The 17,163-nt window shown below is 44.1% G+C and overlaps 2 protein-coding genes across 3 annotated transcripts in view; one reads left to right on the top strand and one right to left on the bottom strand.

Annotated features, from left to right (window-relative positions):
- The window catches only part of cpsf3 (cleavage and polyadenylation specific factor 3), a 35,215-nt gene extending 18,843 nt beyond the window's left edge, over window positions 1-16,372 (bottom strand). Inside the window, exons 1-8 of the mRNA XM_068022412.1 lie at window positions 16,245-16,372; window positions 13,925-13,988; window positions 13,280-13,377; window positions 10,892-11,020; window positions 9,722-9,899; window positions 9,008-9,097; window positions 5,587-5,737; window positions 418-593 (exon numbers count right to left, since the gene is read on the bottom strand). Coding sequence (XP_067878513.1) covers window positions 418-593; window positions 5,587-5,737; window positions 9,008-9,097; window positions 9,722-9,899; window positions 10,892-11,020; window positions 13,280-13,377; window positions 13,925-13,988; window positions 16,245-16,315 — 957 coding nt within the window. The 5' untranslated portion in view covers window positions 16,316-16,372. The remainder of the gene's footprint in view (window positions 1-417; window positions 594-5,586; window positions 5,738-9,007; window positions 9,098-9,721; window positions 9,900-10,891; window positions 11,021-13,279; window positions 13,378-13,924; window positions 13,989-16,244) is intronic.
- Window positions 16,370-17,163, top strand: part of itgb1bp1 (integrin beta 1 binding protein 1) — a 49,626-nt gene continuing 48,832 nt past the window's right edge. Inside the window, exon 1 of one of the 2 annotated variants that reach the window (XM_068022432.1) lies at window positions 16,370-16,521. The gene's annotated coding sequence lies outside the window, so the exon portion shown is untranslated. The remainder of the gene's footprint in view (window positions 16,522-17,163) is intronic. The other variant, XM_068022421.1, reaches the window with a different exon arrangement.

Genomic DNA, 17,163 nt, shown 5'->3' with positions numbered 1-17,163 from the left:
ATAAAAATCTCTTAAGTTGTTTTTCAATAATCTCTTGTTCAGCACTTGCAATATACTGAAAGATTTGGATTTTACAGCATTTTATCAGAACAAATATTGAATTAATATTTCCATTTCCCTCAACAGCCATTGTATTGCCTCTCAATGAGATTGCTTTTTTTTAGTGCCAACTCATATATATAGGTGGTTTGTAATGTACACTTGGAAGGACCAGGAATTGGGTTGAGATTGCCCAAACACATTTTACCTAGAATCAGTCTGAAATTGTTTGAAAACAATTGTTCTAAATCCATCACATCTCAGTCTCCATTAACGTTGCTTTGAAAATTCCTGATCGCAATTTTAAAAAAAATTGTTTGCTGCATAAAAAAAATTCCACGTAGACTGGCTGAATTCAGTTAGCAACAACTATCTCACCTTTAGGTTGCTGATGTGTTTGAAGACGAAAGGGTTGTTAATACTGATTTGTTTGCGAATTTTCTCATTCATGGCATTGACATAGGTTTGGTATACAGCCATACACTTTTTTGCCAGGGATGAGGCATAGTAGATGGGGATGTCATGCAGTTCCGGATGGTTCTGCCAATATTCATCTGCATGTAAAAGTAAAACTCAAACCAATAAGTTTTCTAACTTCACCGTTATGTTGCATTTTTCATTTCCCCTCTAAGCCTTTCTTATTTCAAAGTGACAAATCATCTGGTGGGTATGTTCAAGCCAAATGCTTTTAAACCCCAATATCATTGATGTTTCCTGTACGTCAACCACTACTTATTTGAGTGGGACATCCCTTCACTTCCTGTGTGAGGCATGCAACCAACTAAAGAAAAATGTTACATGGGAAGAGCACAAAAGAGGAAAAAGTCAGGTCATCTTATTTAGATATCGTCTGTCCCATTCTTTCAAGAATATTCCACAGACAGTGGAGTAAGAAAAATACTGGGCACCAAGCCATATATTACAGGACATGACTAAAAGCTTGGTCAAAGAGCTGAGGTTTAGGAAGGGTCTTAAAGGTAGAGACAAAGTTGGAGAGGCAGTGGGGTTAAGGGAGAGATCGAGAGTGTGGGACCTACAGGGTTAAAGGTACAGATGTCAATAGAAGGGAAGAAGGACTGCACAAGAGGCCAGAGTTAAAAGAACAAACAGTTCTGGGGGAGTTTGGAGAAAAAGGGAAGGCAAAGCCCTGAATGAATTTAAACACAAGGATGATAATTTTGGGTCATAGGCATTAGAGAGACCAAGAGCCAATGCAGGCCAGCAAGGAGTGATTGGCGAGCGGGAAAGGATACGATAACACGTTGGATGAGCTGAAGTTTATATCATATGGAAAATTAAAGCCTGGCCAGGAGAGCATTGGAAGAGTCAATTCTGGAGGTGACAAAGGCATCGATAAGAGTTTCAGCAGCAGCTGGGTAATGGCAGGGGTGCAGGCAGGCAACATGATGAAGTTAAAAATAGGCAGTCTTTTGTGATGGAGAGGAAATGAGGTCAGATGCTCAGTTCAGGGTCGAAAAGGATGTCAAGATTGCAAACAGCCTGGCTCAACCTGAAACATCAGAAGGGGCGGCACAGTGGCGCAGTGGTTAGCACAGCAGCCTCACAGCTCCAGCAACCCGGGTTCAATTCTGGGTACTGCCTGTGTGGAGTTTGCAAGTTCTCCCTGTGTCTGTGTGGGTTTCCTCCGGGTGCTCCGGTTTCCTCCCACATGCCAAAGACTTGCAGGTTGATAGGTTAATTGGCCATTAAAAAATTGCCCCTAGTATCGGTAGGTGGTAGGGAAACATAGAGACAGGTGGGGATATGGTAGGAATATGGGATTAGTGTAGGATTAGTATAAATGGGTGGTTGATGGTCGGCACAGACTCAGTGGGCCGAAGGCCTGTTTCAGTGCTGTATCTCTAAACTAAGGGTAGGGGGACTGAATCAGTGTCAAGCGTGTAGAGTTTGCTTCAGGGGCCAATGACGATGGCTTTGGTCTTTCCCAAATGTTTAATTGGAGCAAATTGTGGTTCATCCAAGGCGGGATGCTGGACAAGCAGTCTGACAACACAAAGGCAGTGGAGGGGTTTAGAAAGGTAATGCTGGCTAATATCAATGTACAACATGTGGAAGCTGACCCCATGTCTTTGGATGACGCTGCCAAAGGCATCATGCAAATATGGAAGAGAAAGTGGACAAGGATAGATCTTTAGAGGATTCCAGAGAAAATGGTTTGGGACCAGGAAGAGAAACCATTGCTGGAGATTCTTTGACCACTACTGGATAAATAAGGGTGGAACCAAGTGAGAGTTTTCCCACTGAGCTAGACAAAGGAGGAGAGGTGTAGATGATGATCCTGTGGTCAATCATGCAAAGGGCTGTAGAGAAGTCAAGGAGGAAGAAGAGAAAAATGAACCATGGACAGTCATATGGCTGTTGCAGTACAGCTTCACTGTTCCACTGTACTTCCTAAGACAGCCCACATGAGATCATGGCCTCACTAAGTAGAAAACTGCAAGCACAGCCCCTGTTCAATCTTGCAACTCAGTCTTGCATCAATGTTTTGCTGTTAGGCATGAACTTAGGATATTCGATTTTACTATGACCCTCCCCCCTTTCAAATCCCAGTCAATATTTTAAATAGTTTTAGTTAGATAGATGGGAAAGTATATGAACAAACGAATTAGGAGCAGGAGTAGGCCATTTGGCCCCTCGAGCCAGCTCGCCATTTGATATCATCTTATTATGGCCTCAACTTTACTTTCCTGTCTACCCCCATACCCTTCGACTCCCTCGTCAATAAAGAATCTATCTAACAGCCTTAAAAATATTCAAAGACCCAGCCTTCACTGCTCTCTGGGGAAGAGAATTACACAGACTAACGACACTCAGAGAAAAAAATTTCTCCTCATCTCTGTCTTAAATAGGAGACCCTTATTTTTAAACTGTGTCCCCTGGTTCTAGTCTCTCCCACAAAGGGAGAGACTAGAACCTGTCAGGCCCCTTCAGAATTTTAAATGATTCAGTAAGATCACCTTTCATTCTTCTAAACTTCAATGGGTACAGGCCCAATCTGTTCAACCTTTCCTCATAAGACAACCCCTTCATCCCTGGAATCAGTTGAATGAACCTTCTCTGAACTGCTTCAAATGCAATTATATCCTTTCTTAAGTAAGGAGATCAAAACTGTACACAGTACTCCAAATGTGGTCTCACCAACACCCTGTACAACTGTAGCAAAACCTCCCTACTTTTATACTCGATTTCCCTTACAATAAACGACAACATTCCATTTGCCTTTCTAATCATTTGCTGTACGTGCAACAAAATTTCTTGTGAGTCATATACCAGGGACACCCAGATCCCTCTGTACCGCAGAGTTCTGGACAAATTCAATCCATTTAAATATATACTGCTTTTCTATTCTTCCTGCCAAAGTGGACAAATTCACATTTTACCACATTATACTCCAACATTTGCGCCACACAAGTGCCAGGCAATGACCATCTCCAACAAGAGAGAATCTAACCATCTCCCCATGACATTCAATGGCTTTACAATCGCTGAATCCCCCACTATCAACATCCTAGGGGTTATCATTGATCAGAAACTGAACTGGAGTAGCCATATAAATACCGTGGCTACAAGAGCAGGTCAGAGGCTAGGAATCCTGAGGGGAGTAATTCATCTCCTGACTCCCCAAAGCCTGTCACCATCTACAAGGCACAAGTCAGGAGTGTGATGGAATACTCTCCACTTGCCTGGATGGGTGCACCTCCAACAACACTCAAGAAGCTCGACACCATCCAGGACAAAGCAGCCCGCTTGATTGGCACACCATCTACAAACATTCACTCCCTCCACCACTGACGCACAGTGGCAGCAGTGTGTACCACCAACAAGATGCACTGCAGCAATGCACCAAGGCTCCTTAGACAGCACCTTCCAAACCCGCGACCTCTACCAACTAGAAGGACAAGGGCAGCAAATGCATGGGAACACCACCACCTGCAAGTTCCCCTCCAAGTCACACACCATCCTGACTTGGAACTATATCGCCGTTCCTTCACTGTCGCTGGGTCAAAATCCTGGAACTCCCTTCCTAACAGCACTGTGAGTATAGCTACCCCAAATGGACTGCAGCGGTTCAAGGAGGCAGCTCACCACCACCTTCTCAAGGGCAAGTGGGATGGGCAATAAATGCTGGCCTGGCCAGTGACGCCCACATCCCATGAATGAATTTTTAAAAACTGCCAAATTTGTGCCCACTCACTTAACCTATCGAGATCTCTTTGCATCTATTATGTCCTCTTCACAACTTACTTTATTACCTAACTTTGTGTCATCAGAAAATTTAGCAACCATACATTCTGTCCCTTCATCCACTGATAAATAGTTGAGGCCCTGGCACTGATCCCTGTGGCACTCCACTAGTTACATCTTGCCAACTGGAAACAGACCCATTTATCCCTGCTCTCTGCTTCCAATTAGCTAACCAATCCTCTATCTATGTTAAGATGTTACCCCCTGCACCATGAGCTCTTATTTTGTGCAGTATCCTTTGACGTGTCACCTTATCAAATGACTTTTGGAAATCCAAGTACACCATATCTACAGATTCCCTTTAACCACCTTAATAGATTCTAGCATTTTCCTATCAAAGATTAGGCTAACTGGCCTGTAGTTTCCTGCTTTTTGTCTCCCCTCCTTTTTTAAATAGAGGAGTGACATTCATTATTTTCCAATCTAGAATCTAGGGAATTTTGGAAAATTACAACTAATGCACCTACTATCTCAGCAACCACTTCTTTAAGACCCTAGGATGCAGGCCATCAGGTGCTGGGGATCTGTCAACCTTTAGTTCTAATAGTTTTTTCAGGACCCTTTCTTTGGTGATTGTAATTGCTTTAAGTTCCTCCTGCCCTTCCACCTCACGATTAACAAGTATCTCTGGGATGTTATTTGTGTCTTCTAAAGTGAATACAGACACAAAATAGCTGTTCAACGCTTCCGCCATTTCCTTATTTCCCACTATTAATTCCCCAGTCTCGCCCTCTAAGGGACCAATGCTCACTTTACTTTTTTCCTTTTTCAATACTAGTAGAAACTCTTACTATCTATTCTTATATTTCTAGCTAGCTTTCTTTCACACTCGAATTTCTCCCTCTTTTTTTAGCTTTCTTTGCTGGTTTTTAAATTCTGTCCAATCTTCTGACCTACCACTAATCTTTGCAGATTTATATGTTTTTTCTTTCAATTTGATATCCTTAACTTTCTTAATTAGCCACAAAATATTGATCAACCAAAGTGCCCAAGCTAGATATTTTACACACCTACTTTTCTCAGGGTTTTCTCTTCCAGGCTTATCTTTGCTTAGTCAACAAATGCACAGTGAGCCTTCATTTGTTCAGTTAGGTTCCCTGAAGCCTACAGTAAAATTTTTCAAATATTTGTGCTCCCAGGAAGCATCAACATTCATTTCATGAGACATCTGTCCTTGGTAAAATGGCCTCAGCTCTGCCCCGAAATGCCTCCACATACTTGTTTAAATTTACTAAAAGATAAAACAAGGATGGAGAGACAAATCAGATTTGCAACATTTACCTAAAATCAGTAGCAGCTCTTGTGCACGGCCTAGAGCAAAGACAGGAATGAGGCAGCGTCCTCCTCGATTTACAATATCATGTACAGTGTTACAGAATCGAGCTTCACGCTCTTCACGTTTCTCATGGATGTGGGTACCATATGTGGATTCCTGTATGAGAAAGATCAGAATTACGACAGTAAGCAAACTGAAATGAGTCTTCAGCCCAGGGTTGCTTTTTGGAATAGAAACAAAAACTCAGCAGCATCCTGTTACATAAGCTGATATAGACAAAAAATTGGAAATATATGTAAGAAAAACTTTATTCTTATAGCTCTGCTTTTGAGCAGTTATCCATCAAATAAACTGCGAATACAGTAATGCTCATTAAATTCCTGAACCTGGCCTTTGATTGCTGCTCACGATTTACAGATCATTGTGCCATAATGGGTCAAATGTTCATGCAAAAATAATGGCTTGTTAATGACACACACGTTAATGACAAATGCAAAAAACAGCTTTAGGTTCAGGAAATGAAGATACACATCGTGAGTTAAGAATCTCTGGAACATGCTGGTTGATTATACCACTTCTCCATTTGCCTTGTATAAAGAGTATCTCACTCTGAGCCTCTCTATTTTTAAGAACATGCTGGAATTACGAACATAGGAATTAGGAGGAGTAGTCCACTCGGCCCTTTGAGCCTGCTCTGCCATTCAATAAGTTCATCGCTGAACTGATTTCTCCAAATTACCACCTACCCCGATAACCTTTCACCCCCTTATCAAGAATCTATCTACCTCTGCCTTAAACATATTCAAAGACTCTGCTTCTACCGTCTTTTGAGGAAGAGACTTCCAAAGACTCACTGCCCTCAGAGAAAAAAATTTCTTCTCATCTGTCTTAAATGGGCGACCCATTATTTTTAAGCAGTGACCCCCCGGTTCTAGATTCTCCCACAAGGGGAAACATCCTTTCCACATCCACCCTATCAAGATCCCTCAGGATCTTAAATGTTTCAATCACGTCGCCTCTTACTCTTCTGAATTCCGGTGGATACAACCTAGCCTATCCAATCTTTCCTCATAATCTAGCCCGCCCGTTCCAGGTATTAGTCCAGTAAACCTTCTTTGAACTGCTTCCAAAGCATTTATGCCTTTCCTTAAATAAGGAGACCAATACTGTACACAGTACTCCAGATGTGGTCTCACCAATGCCCTGCATAGCTGAAGCATAACCTCCCTACTTTTGTATTCAATTCCCCTTGTGATAAACGATAACATTCTATTAGCTTTCCTAATTATGTGCTGTGTCTGCATACTAACCTTTTGCGATTCAAGCACTAGGACACACAGATCCCTCTGCATCTCAGAGCTTCGCAATCTCTCACCATTTAGATAATATGCTTCTTTGTTATTCTTCCTGCCAAAATGGACAACTTTGCATTGTCCCACATTATACTCCAGATTTTTGCCCACTCACTTAATCTATCTATATCCATTTGTAGCCTCCTTATGTCCTCTTCACAACCTACTTTCCTACCTATCTTTGTGTCAACAGCAAATTTAGCAACCATACCTTCGGTCTCTTCATCCAAGTCATTTATATAAATTGTAAAAAGTTGAGGCCCCAGCACAGATCCCTGTGGCACACCACTCGTTACATCTTGCCAACCAGAAACTGACCCATTTATGCCTGCTCTCTGTTTCATGTTAGCTAGCCAATCATCTTTCCATGCCAATATATTACCCTCTACACCATGAGCTTTTACTTTTTGCAATAACCTTTGATATGGCACCAAATGCCTTCTGGAAATCTAAGTACAATACATTCAATGGTTCCCTTTCATCTACAGCACATGTAGCTCCCTCAAAGAACTCCAATAAATTGGATCAACACAATTTCCTTTTAACAAAACCATGTTGACTCTACCTGATTACCTTCAATTTTTCTAAGTGCCCTGCTATAACGTCTTTAATAATAGCTTCTAACATTTTGCCTAAGACAGATGTTAAGCTAACAGGTCTGCAGTTTTCTGCTTTCTGTCTCCCTCCCTTTTTGAATAAAGGAGTTACATCCACTATTTTCCAGTCCAGCAGAACCTTCCCTGAAGCTAAGGAATTTTGGAAAGTTAAAACTAACGCATCAACTATTGCACTAGCCACTTCTTTTAAGACCCTAGGATGAAGTCCATCAGGACCCGGGAACTTGTTAGCCCGCAGCTCCAAAAATTTATTCAGTACCACTTCCCTGGTAATTGTAATTTTCTTGAGTTCCTCCCTCCCTTCCATTTCCTGACTTACAGCTAATACTGGGATGTTACTTGTATCCTCTATAGTGAAGACTGATGCAAAATACCTGTTCGATTCATCTGCCATCTCCTTATTGTCCATTAATTTGTTCACTTTGTTAACTGTTTTCTTTTTTAAATATCTATAGAAACTCTATCTGTCTTTATATTTCTAGCTAGCTTTCTCTCGTACTCTAATTTTACCTTCCTTATCAATCTTTGCTCTTTTTTATATTTGTATATTGTACATTAATTCCTGGTTAAATTCACCGTAGAAAGTTAGGGCTCATAATTAATAGTGCAAGAACATTTTAATGATGTGATAATTATTAATGCGATGTTAATCACTTTGGCCCAGAAAGGGAACTATTTAAACTGCTAGTTTTCATTCCTATATGTAGTAAACTGTTGTTCGAGATTTTAAAAAATGTAAATTAATTTTTAACTTCTTTTTATCTCTCCCATAATGCAATCTCTATTTCTCTCTCTTTGTACACCCAATTTGACTCTAATTCACCCTCTTTCTCAGTTCTTCCTTTGTTTTTTTCTCAATCCTTAAATTTCATTGGTGAAGGAGATACACTGTCAGTCCTGCTGTTCACCAAGGTCCTAAATGCAGTGCTGCACTTCGAGCATGTAAGGGTGCAAAATACCTTTACACTGAAAGGTGCATGAGAAAGTCTAACTAACTCCTCACATGGAAAGATGCCCTGCTCCAGCAAGATTTGGCTCAATGTTTTATGGTCAAGCCAACCACAAATATCTAAGGCAAATATCTTCCACGAGAGACAGGGAAAAGTATGACGGAACTGTTCATGTAGCACCTTGAGACAATATGCGGTATCAGTGAAAAAAAATATTTTTCTGGAGAGCAGATCCTTCACAACTTCAATGAAAGAAAACTAAATGATTTTGATGCATTGTAATTTAATAATTTCCTTTCTCTTCTAAGCATTCACATACACACTTCAGTGCACCAGAAATGAGATGCAAAACTTACTGATGTTATATTTTGTTTTGTATACCTTCTGCTCATTTGGATAAAAATGTGGAGTTAATCATTCATATTAGCCCTCTTACATACACTTGCGCACTCACTTCACTGCTAGTGCTCTTATTACAATCTTCCTGAAGATCAAAAAGCAACTTACTATTATAAGAATATCAGGTCTGACACTGGGAATCTCAGCTGCCATTAAGTGTCTATCCTCTTGTCGTGAAAAATCTCCAGTGTACAAAATCTGCATGAGAGCAATTAGTGATAAACGCAAGATAATATTGAAAGTTAGTAAGTTAATAAGACATTGAAATAATGCAAACCTTTCTGTCCCAGCATTATGAGCTAAATCTATTATATATTAAAAATAGTAGGTAGGTCACAGCATTCTATTTTAAGATGCATTGAAAACTCCCATGTCAATCAGGCCCTATGAAAATTCCTATTATAACAACATTCACATTAATCGGCAATACCTGTTTCACCTGTAGCAGTGCTAAATTAGGTGCTTGTCACATCAGGCATTTCCTAATGTTGGCAACACCATAACACCTTATACCAAAATTAGCCATACCCGCACCTCACAGAGGAACTATTTCAACCCCCACTACCCGTCCTGTCCTCCTTCACTGACGTTCCTCTGCCTTGGTCCAGTTATACCCCCCAACCTCAAATCTAGTTTGTTCTGAAACAGCACTTGATCTTGACAATCCATGTGCAAAACTACAGAAAATTGACTAGTGTTATGCAAAAATGCAATACAAGACGCAGGTTCTGACACATGTCACATAAGAAATGCTAGCCCATCACTTTATTTTCAGATGCTAATATATGTATTTTTGACATTCTATCATCTTTTTAAACATACCTTCACCCCAGCTATTTCAATCATAAACATGGCTGCTCCCAGGACGTGGCCTGCATGGTAACACCAGAACTTGATACCTGCCACTTCCTTCACCTCATGAAAGTTGATGGTCTCAATCTTATCCATACTTTCTTCCAGGTCCGATTCTGTGTACAGCATATCATCTGCTGAGATATTACTTAATGTACAAATAAAGACCAATGAATCTATTGCAATATTAAGAGCTCATATGAATCAAAACACTTGAAAATGAAACTCTAAGCCCTAGAAGTGGGTGCATTGCTTTGCAGTACTGAGCCACAGACTCCCAAGAAGTTCCAGGACAGACAGCCAGTTTGCGCAGAGTTTAGCTGATCTCAGCTGCAGCAGCATTTAGGGTAATATAGTCATCCAGCAGGCACACTGGAAAATGCAAACGTAGACATCAGTCGAGGATGCAACTGGGATTGGCTTTGAAAAAACCTTTCAACACTCACTTGAAGTGCCCACAGAACTGCAGCCCTATACAAACTCATGCAGGCAAATCAAGAGCTAAATACACACTTGAAATCACGGCGTGATAAAATTAAAAAGATATGACTCTTAAATAAGAGAAAAATACTGCGAATGCTGGAACTCTGACATGTGAACAGAAGGTGCCAGAAATACTCAGCAGGTCTGGCCGCATCTGCGTAGAGAGAAACAGAGTTAACGTTTCAGGATTGTGACCCTTCATCAGAACCCTTCTTTACATTTTATGATGAAGGGTCACAAACCTGAAACGTTAACTCTGTTTCTCTCTACACAGATGCTGCCAGACCTGCTGAGTATTTCCGGCACTTTCTGTTCTCATTTCTGACTCTTAAGTGTTTGGTTTCTGTAAAGTGTTCAAAGATACAGGGTACTCTGGAAGCCAAGGATGGAGCAATTCATTTCTACAGAAATGCAACTGGGAAAGGAGGAAGGAAGGAGATGGTCTGTGCACATTCTAATCGTCAATTTTTATTATGCTACAAAGGAGGATTTTGGGATGTGGTGATGTAAAGAAGTACTCATTTCAGGAATTACAGGTTAACTATCAGCAACAGCAGCTGGAAAATCAATACTGCAAAGGGGGAAAGTTTGGGTAGAGTACAATTTATTCAGCATGAAAAAAAACGTTAAATATGAAATACAGAAGCTTCCACTCACCTGACCTTGACATAATCAGACAATAGCCAGCGATATATAGCTTTTGTAGCATGGGTCATAAAAGTTCTGCCTTTAAAACTAGTCTTTTGCAGGAACCATGGAAGTGCACCACAGTGATCTAAATGGAAACTGGTAAAGATCGAATTAAATGAAAAAAATATACATGTAAAAACGCAGTCACATATATAGCTTCTGCTTGAAAAAAAGTTATTGTTGCAAAACATGAATCAAGCTATATATTTATTTAACAAAGGTATATCTGACTTCTTCCAGCACTCACATCACAAAACCTCTAAAATGCTTAGAAGACATATGCTAAAAACTTCCAGTGCTATGGAGCTGCCAGACCAACACAGCTTAAGGTACAAGCACACATACAAAAATATCAGATGGGAAAAGACCAACTGGTGCATCTAGCCTCTCCCATACAGTTGTAATATCTTGTGCACGCAATACATATCCGGAGCCACACAATCTCAAGAGGTGAAAAACCTAGGCCAATTAGGGGGGAAAATCTGGAAAATGCCTCACAGGCCCCTTCAGGTGATTAAAACTAGTCTAAGAGATCACATTGGCTCTGGCTTAGACAACAGGGTACAGTGCAGTGTGATTGCCACCCCAGCCAGAAACAGGTCCTCCTCTCCCTTGAAGGAATACAGTGAATCAGCTTTCACTGCACGAGTCGACAACCAGTTCACAGGCCCACTATTCACTGGAAAAAACTGCCTAACAACCAATCTAGTCCTGCCCTTATGGAATTTGCTAGTGTGACTCTTAGTCATGTCTAACCTATCCAGTTGAAATAAGTTATGTCTGTAAACACAATCTAGTCCCATCATTATTTTATAAACCTTGATCAAATCACCAAGTCTACACTTCTCTAAAGTATACAGACCCAGCTCTTTAAGCCTATTGGGATAGCTAAATTACACTTCCATATAGCATTTGACAAGAGATTATTAGCAAAAATCAGAAAGCACAAAATTGGAGGTAATTTTGTGACATGGTTCATTAATTGGTTTGGAGGTAGAAACACAGAGTCAGGATAAAGGGAATGTTCTCTGATAGGTGGGATGTGGCAAGCATTGTTGCCCAGGGATCTGTAGTGGGGTCTCAGCTTTTCACCATATATACCAAAGACTTGGATTAAAGAATAGAGAACTGTACATCTAAGTTTGCAGATGACACTAAGTTAGGAGACACAGTAAGTTGTGCGGATGGGAGGAGGAAGTTACAAAAGGGACACTGGGAATAAGTTAGTGGGCAAATTATGACAGAGTTCAGCGTGGACAAGAGTGAGGTCATCCAACTGGATCTGAGGCAAACAAATTGGAAAATGTCCTAAATGGCGAGAGACTAGGAGCTGCGAAAGAGTGAAGTGATTTCGATGCTCATGATCACAAATCACTAAAGGCTAGTACACAGGTACAAAAAGTAATCAAAAAGACTAACTGCCATTATCTCAAAGGGGTTAGAATACAAAAGTGAGTTGTACAGAGCTTTGGTAAGTCCCTATATGGAATACTGTGCTCAGTTTTGAGCACTGAACCTCAAGAAAGATGTATTGACCTTGGAGGAAATACAGCACAGATTCACCGGAATGGTGCCGGTGCTTAAATTATGAAGACAGGTTGCATAAACTTGGTTTCTATTTTCAGAGTTTAGAAGGGTGAGGGGTGGTCTAACTGAAGTCTTAAAAAGGCAATCCTTCCTCTTTTTTCCCTTTATAAAGGGAACTAAAAGGGTGAATACAGAGAAACTATTTTCTCTGGTGAAGGAATCTAGAACAAGAGGGCATAATCTTAAAATTAAGCCATTTAGGAGAGAAATCAGGAAGCATTTTTTTCCACACAAAGGGTAGCAGAAATCAGGAACCTGCTCCCAAACAAATTGTGGATACTGGTCAATTTAATTCTTCAAGACTGAAACTGATAGATTTGTGTTAGGTCAGGGTACTAAGGGATATGGAACAAAAGGTGAGTAAGTAGAGTTGAGGTACATATCAACCATGATCTAACTGAATGGGAGAACAGGCTCAAGGGGCTGAATAGCCTAGTCCTGCTCCTATGTTCCTGTGAACAATGGCCACAAGGCTTTTTGTTTCAAACATATGAAAAGGTCAACTGCATTTTTGTTCCAGCTGAATCCCAACAAAACTTAAAATTGGCTCTCACAAGCCTGAATTTCAATGATCTGTTTAACAAACTGATTACGTACAAGTATTTGCACCTCAATCTATGTAATCACCAGTTATTCAAATGCATCGAACGTAACTCAACTGAGCATCGTGATTGGGTCAGGGAAAGCAGAAAAAAAAAGTTTGCTGGAATTCTCTTTCTGAATCAGTTTGATTATTTCTAAACTTTGAAAGGAAGCAATTTTACTTACTGACTAATTAGCAGAAGGTCTATCTCTGCAGGGTCAATCAAATCAATGTACGGGAGTGCATCCATTCCCTCCAGTCCAGGATGAATCCCACAATCCAACTGTGCAGAATGAAATCAGGTGAACAGAAATCAAAAGACATTCATTTCAACATGCTGTTAATGTGTAACCAGATACACACATTACACAAAGTGTAACCTTATATGAAACAAATCTCCTTAATTTGACCACACTGCCAGCATTTCAAGTTTGTATTTTGTTTATTCACGTTCATATGGGGCTATGGTTCCACTGGCTAGTGTCAGATCAAACCATCATGTCAGACCAAAGTATTCATCAGCAGCCAAACTACTCTTGTTCTAACTCCCAACTTACCGACTGTTACGAGAAACAAGTCTGCAAGTCAAATTTTTCAATCGTGCACCACAACAGCAGATGTGCATCAGAGTAGATTTGCAAGAATTTTCTTGTACAGGTTCTTTACAAATCAATCCAAAAATGTCTATGTGGATATGGCAATAATTGTTTAACTCTTGTTAGTTGATCTTTAACTCTTGTTAGTTGATCAATTGTTTTTGACAACCAATAACTTAAGTCAACTAGTGATCCTGAAGCTAATTGTACACTTCTGTAATTATAAAATCATACCATGATTTTTCTTCCTTTGAATTCCACAATGATGCATGATCTTCCCACCTCTTGTCCAGCTCCTCTATTAACAAACCATAAAAATTATTTACTTCTGAAGCCTATGTGATGAAAAGCTACTACTATAGTTCTACTATATAAATTTAAATAACTATAAAGAAACATTTTCAGACGACTTTATTCTTCACTGGGCCAAAATTGAGGCTTGAGTTTTGGCATAACCACCACAGTGTTTTGTGCTAAAGAGAAAGAGCTACTGTGGATAACTCCAATGTTCAACGCGACTGGGTGATGGATCATGTGTCCAACCTGCAGCTTCCCCAAACAGGGACTCTCGAGGTCTCAGCTGTGCCATCACTAACAGGTGGAAAACAGAGGAGACTCCTGAAAAGGTACTGAGAATTAGGGGTGGGGTGATTGGATGAGGGGGTGACTGGATGAGGGGGTGGGGGTGATTGGATGGGGGGGGGGGTTGACTGGATGGGGGGGGGGGTTGACTGGATGGGGGGGGGTGACTGGATGGGGGGGGTGACTGGATGGGGGGGGGTGACTGGATGGGGGGGGGTGACTGGATGGGGGGGGGTGACTGGATGGGGGGGGGTGACTGGATGGGGGGGGGTGACTGGATGGGGGGGGGTGACTGGATGGGGGGGGGTGACTGGATGGGGGGGGGTGACTGGATGGGGGGGGGTGACTGGATGGGGGGGGTGACTGGATGGGGGGGGTGACTGGATGGGGGGGGTGACTGGATGGGGGGGGTGACTGGATGGGGGGGGTGACTGGATGGGGGGGTTGACTGGATGGGGGGGGTGACTGGATGGGGGGGGGTGACTGGATGGGGGGGGGTGACTGGATGGGGGGGGGGTGACTGGATGGGGGGGGGTGACTGGATGGGGGGGGGTGACTGGATGGGGGGGGGTGACTGGATGGGGGGGGGTGACTGGATGGGGGGGGGTGACTGGATGGGGGGGGGTGACTGGATGGGGGGGGGTGACTGGATGGGGGGGGGTGACTGGATGGGGGGGGGTGACTGGATGGGGGGGGGTGACTGGATGGGGGGGGGTGACTGGATGGGGGGGGGTGACTGGATGGGGGGGGGTGACTGGATGGGGGGGGGTGACTGGATGGGGGGGGGTGACTGGATGGGGGGGGGTGACTGGATGGGGGGGGGTGACTGGATGGGGGGGGGTGACTGGATGGGGGGGGGGTGACTGGATGGGGGGGGGTGACTGGATGGGGGGGGGTGACTGGATGGGGGGGGGGTGACTGGATGGGGGGGGGGTGACTGGATGGGGGGGGGTGACTGGATGGGGGGGGGTGACTGGATGGGGGGGGTGACTGGATGGGGGGGGGTGACTGGATGGGGGGGGGTGACTGGATGGGGGGGGTGACTGGATGGGGGGGGGTGACTGGATGGGGGGGGGTGACTGGATGGGGGGGGGTGACTGGATGGGGGGGGGTGACTGGATGGGGGGGGTGACTGGATGGGGGGGGGTGACTGGATGGGGGGGGGTGACTGGATGGGGGGGGGTGACTGGATGGGGGGGGGTGACTGGATGGGGGGGGGTGACTGGATGGGGGGGGGTGACTGGATGGGGGGGGGTGACTGGATGGGGGGGGGTGACTGGATGGGGGGGGGGTGACTGGATGGGGGGGGGTGACTGGATGGGGGGGGGTGACTGGATGGGGGGGGTGACTGGATGGGGGGGGGTGACTGGATGGGGGGGGGTGACTGGATGGGGGGGGGTGACTGGATGGGGGGGGGGGGTGACTGGATGGGGGGGGTGACTGGATGGGGGGGTGACTGGATGGGGGGGTGACTGGATGGGGGGGGGTGACTGGATGGGGGGGGTGACTGGATGGGGGGGGTGACTGGATGGGGGGGGGTGACTGGATGGGGGGGGGTGACTGGATGGGGGGGGGGTGACTGGATGGGGGGGGTGACTGGATGGGGGGGGGGTGACTGGATGGGGGGGGGTGACTGGATGGGGGGGGACTGGTCTGAGTGGGACGGTGGGTGGGGGGGGGTGACGGTGAGTCGGGGGGGGTGACGGTGAGTCGGGGGGGGTGACGTTGGGTCGGGGGGGTGACGTTGGGTCGGGGGGAGGGGTAACGGTGGGGGGAGGGGGGTGACGGTGGGGGGAGGGGGGTGACGGGGTCTGACCCCGGGGCGGGTAGGGGGAGGGGGGGAGGGGGGGGGGGTGGATGGGGTCTATCGGTGGGTGGAGGTGAGAACTCGGTTCCTGGAACTGCCGCCGACAGTCGGGGCTGCAGCATCTTATTCCGATAGCCTGAGGAGAAAGGAGGGCCGAGGACTCACAGCGGGAGGATCAGTAACTGGTCGCTCTCCTCCGCCGGGACGAAAACCTCCGCTTTGCGCTTGACCGACATGCTGAGCTCAATGAAAACACTTCCGGTCCCAGTCCGAACACTTCCGGTCCCACTGCCAAATGCCTCCGGCTGCAAACCGTCTCCGCACAGACTGGGGACAAAGAAACTGAGACATTCGAAGCTTCAGGAGGAATCTTTCAGAGCTAAGGCTGAAATATTGTGCGGAATGATTTTCTTATTTCTGTAAGACCCCATTAATGCATCAGGTAATTAGTTTTATATTTGAAAGCTTTTTAAAAATTGTTTTCATGTTCTGTAAATGTAATGACAGTTGTGTTTTGGGGAGAGGCTGAAAGGAAGTGGGGGTTGGTGTGAATGTGTTTTTGGGCCTGTAGTGTGTTGGTAACAGTCAGTTTTACAAATAAAGCTCTGCTCTGCTTAACTCTTTCATCCTCACCATTCGCTGTTGAATTTTTTTCAACTAGAAGGTACAAATGCAGGCTTGGCTGTGGGATTTACAAATGTTTTTTATTTTATTTAGAGATACAGTCCTTCGGCCCACCGAGTCTGTGCCGACCATCGACCACCCATTTATACTAATCCTACTTTCTTTTTCTTTGGCCTCCTTATCTTGAGAGACAATGGGTAAGCGCCTGGAGGTGGTCAGTGTTGTGTGGAGCAGCGCCTGGAGTGACTATAAAGGCCAATTCTAGAGTGACAGGCTCTTCCACAGGTGCTGCAGAAAAATTTGTTTGTCGGGTCTGTTACACAGTTGGCTCTCTCATTGCGCTTTTGTCTTTTTTCCTGCCAACTGCTAAGTCTCTTTGACTCGCCACACTTTAGCCCAGCCTTTATGACTGCCCGCCAGCTCTGGCGAACGCTGGCAACTGACTCCCACGACTTGTGAT

This window comes from Heterodontus francisci, chromosome 3 (assembly GCF_036365525.1).
Source record: "Heterodontus francisci isolate sHetFra1 chromosome 3, sHetFra1.hap1, whole genome shotgun sequence".
Classification (NCBI taxonomy): domain Eukaryota; kingdom Metazoa; phylum Chordata; class Chondrichthyes; order Heterodontiformes; family Heterodontidae; genus Heterodontus; species Heterodontus francisci.
The sequence above is the reverse complement of the archived record's forward strand: the minus strand, read 5'-3'. Positions and strand labels throughout refer to the sequence as shown.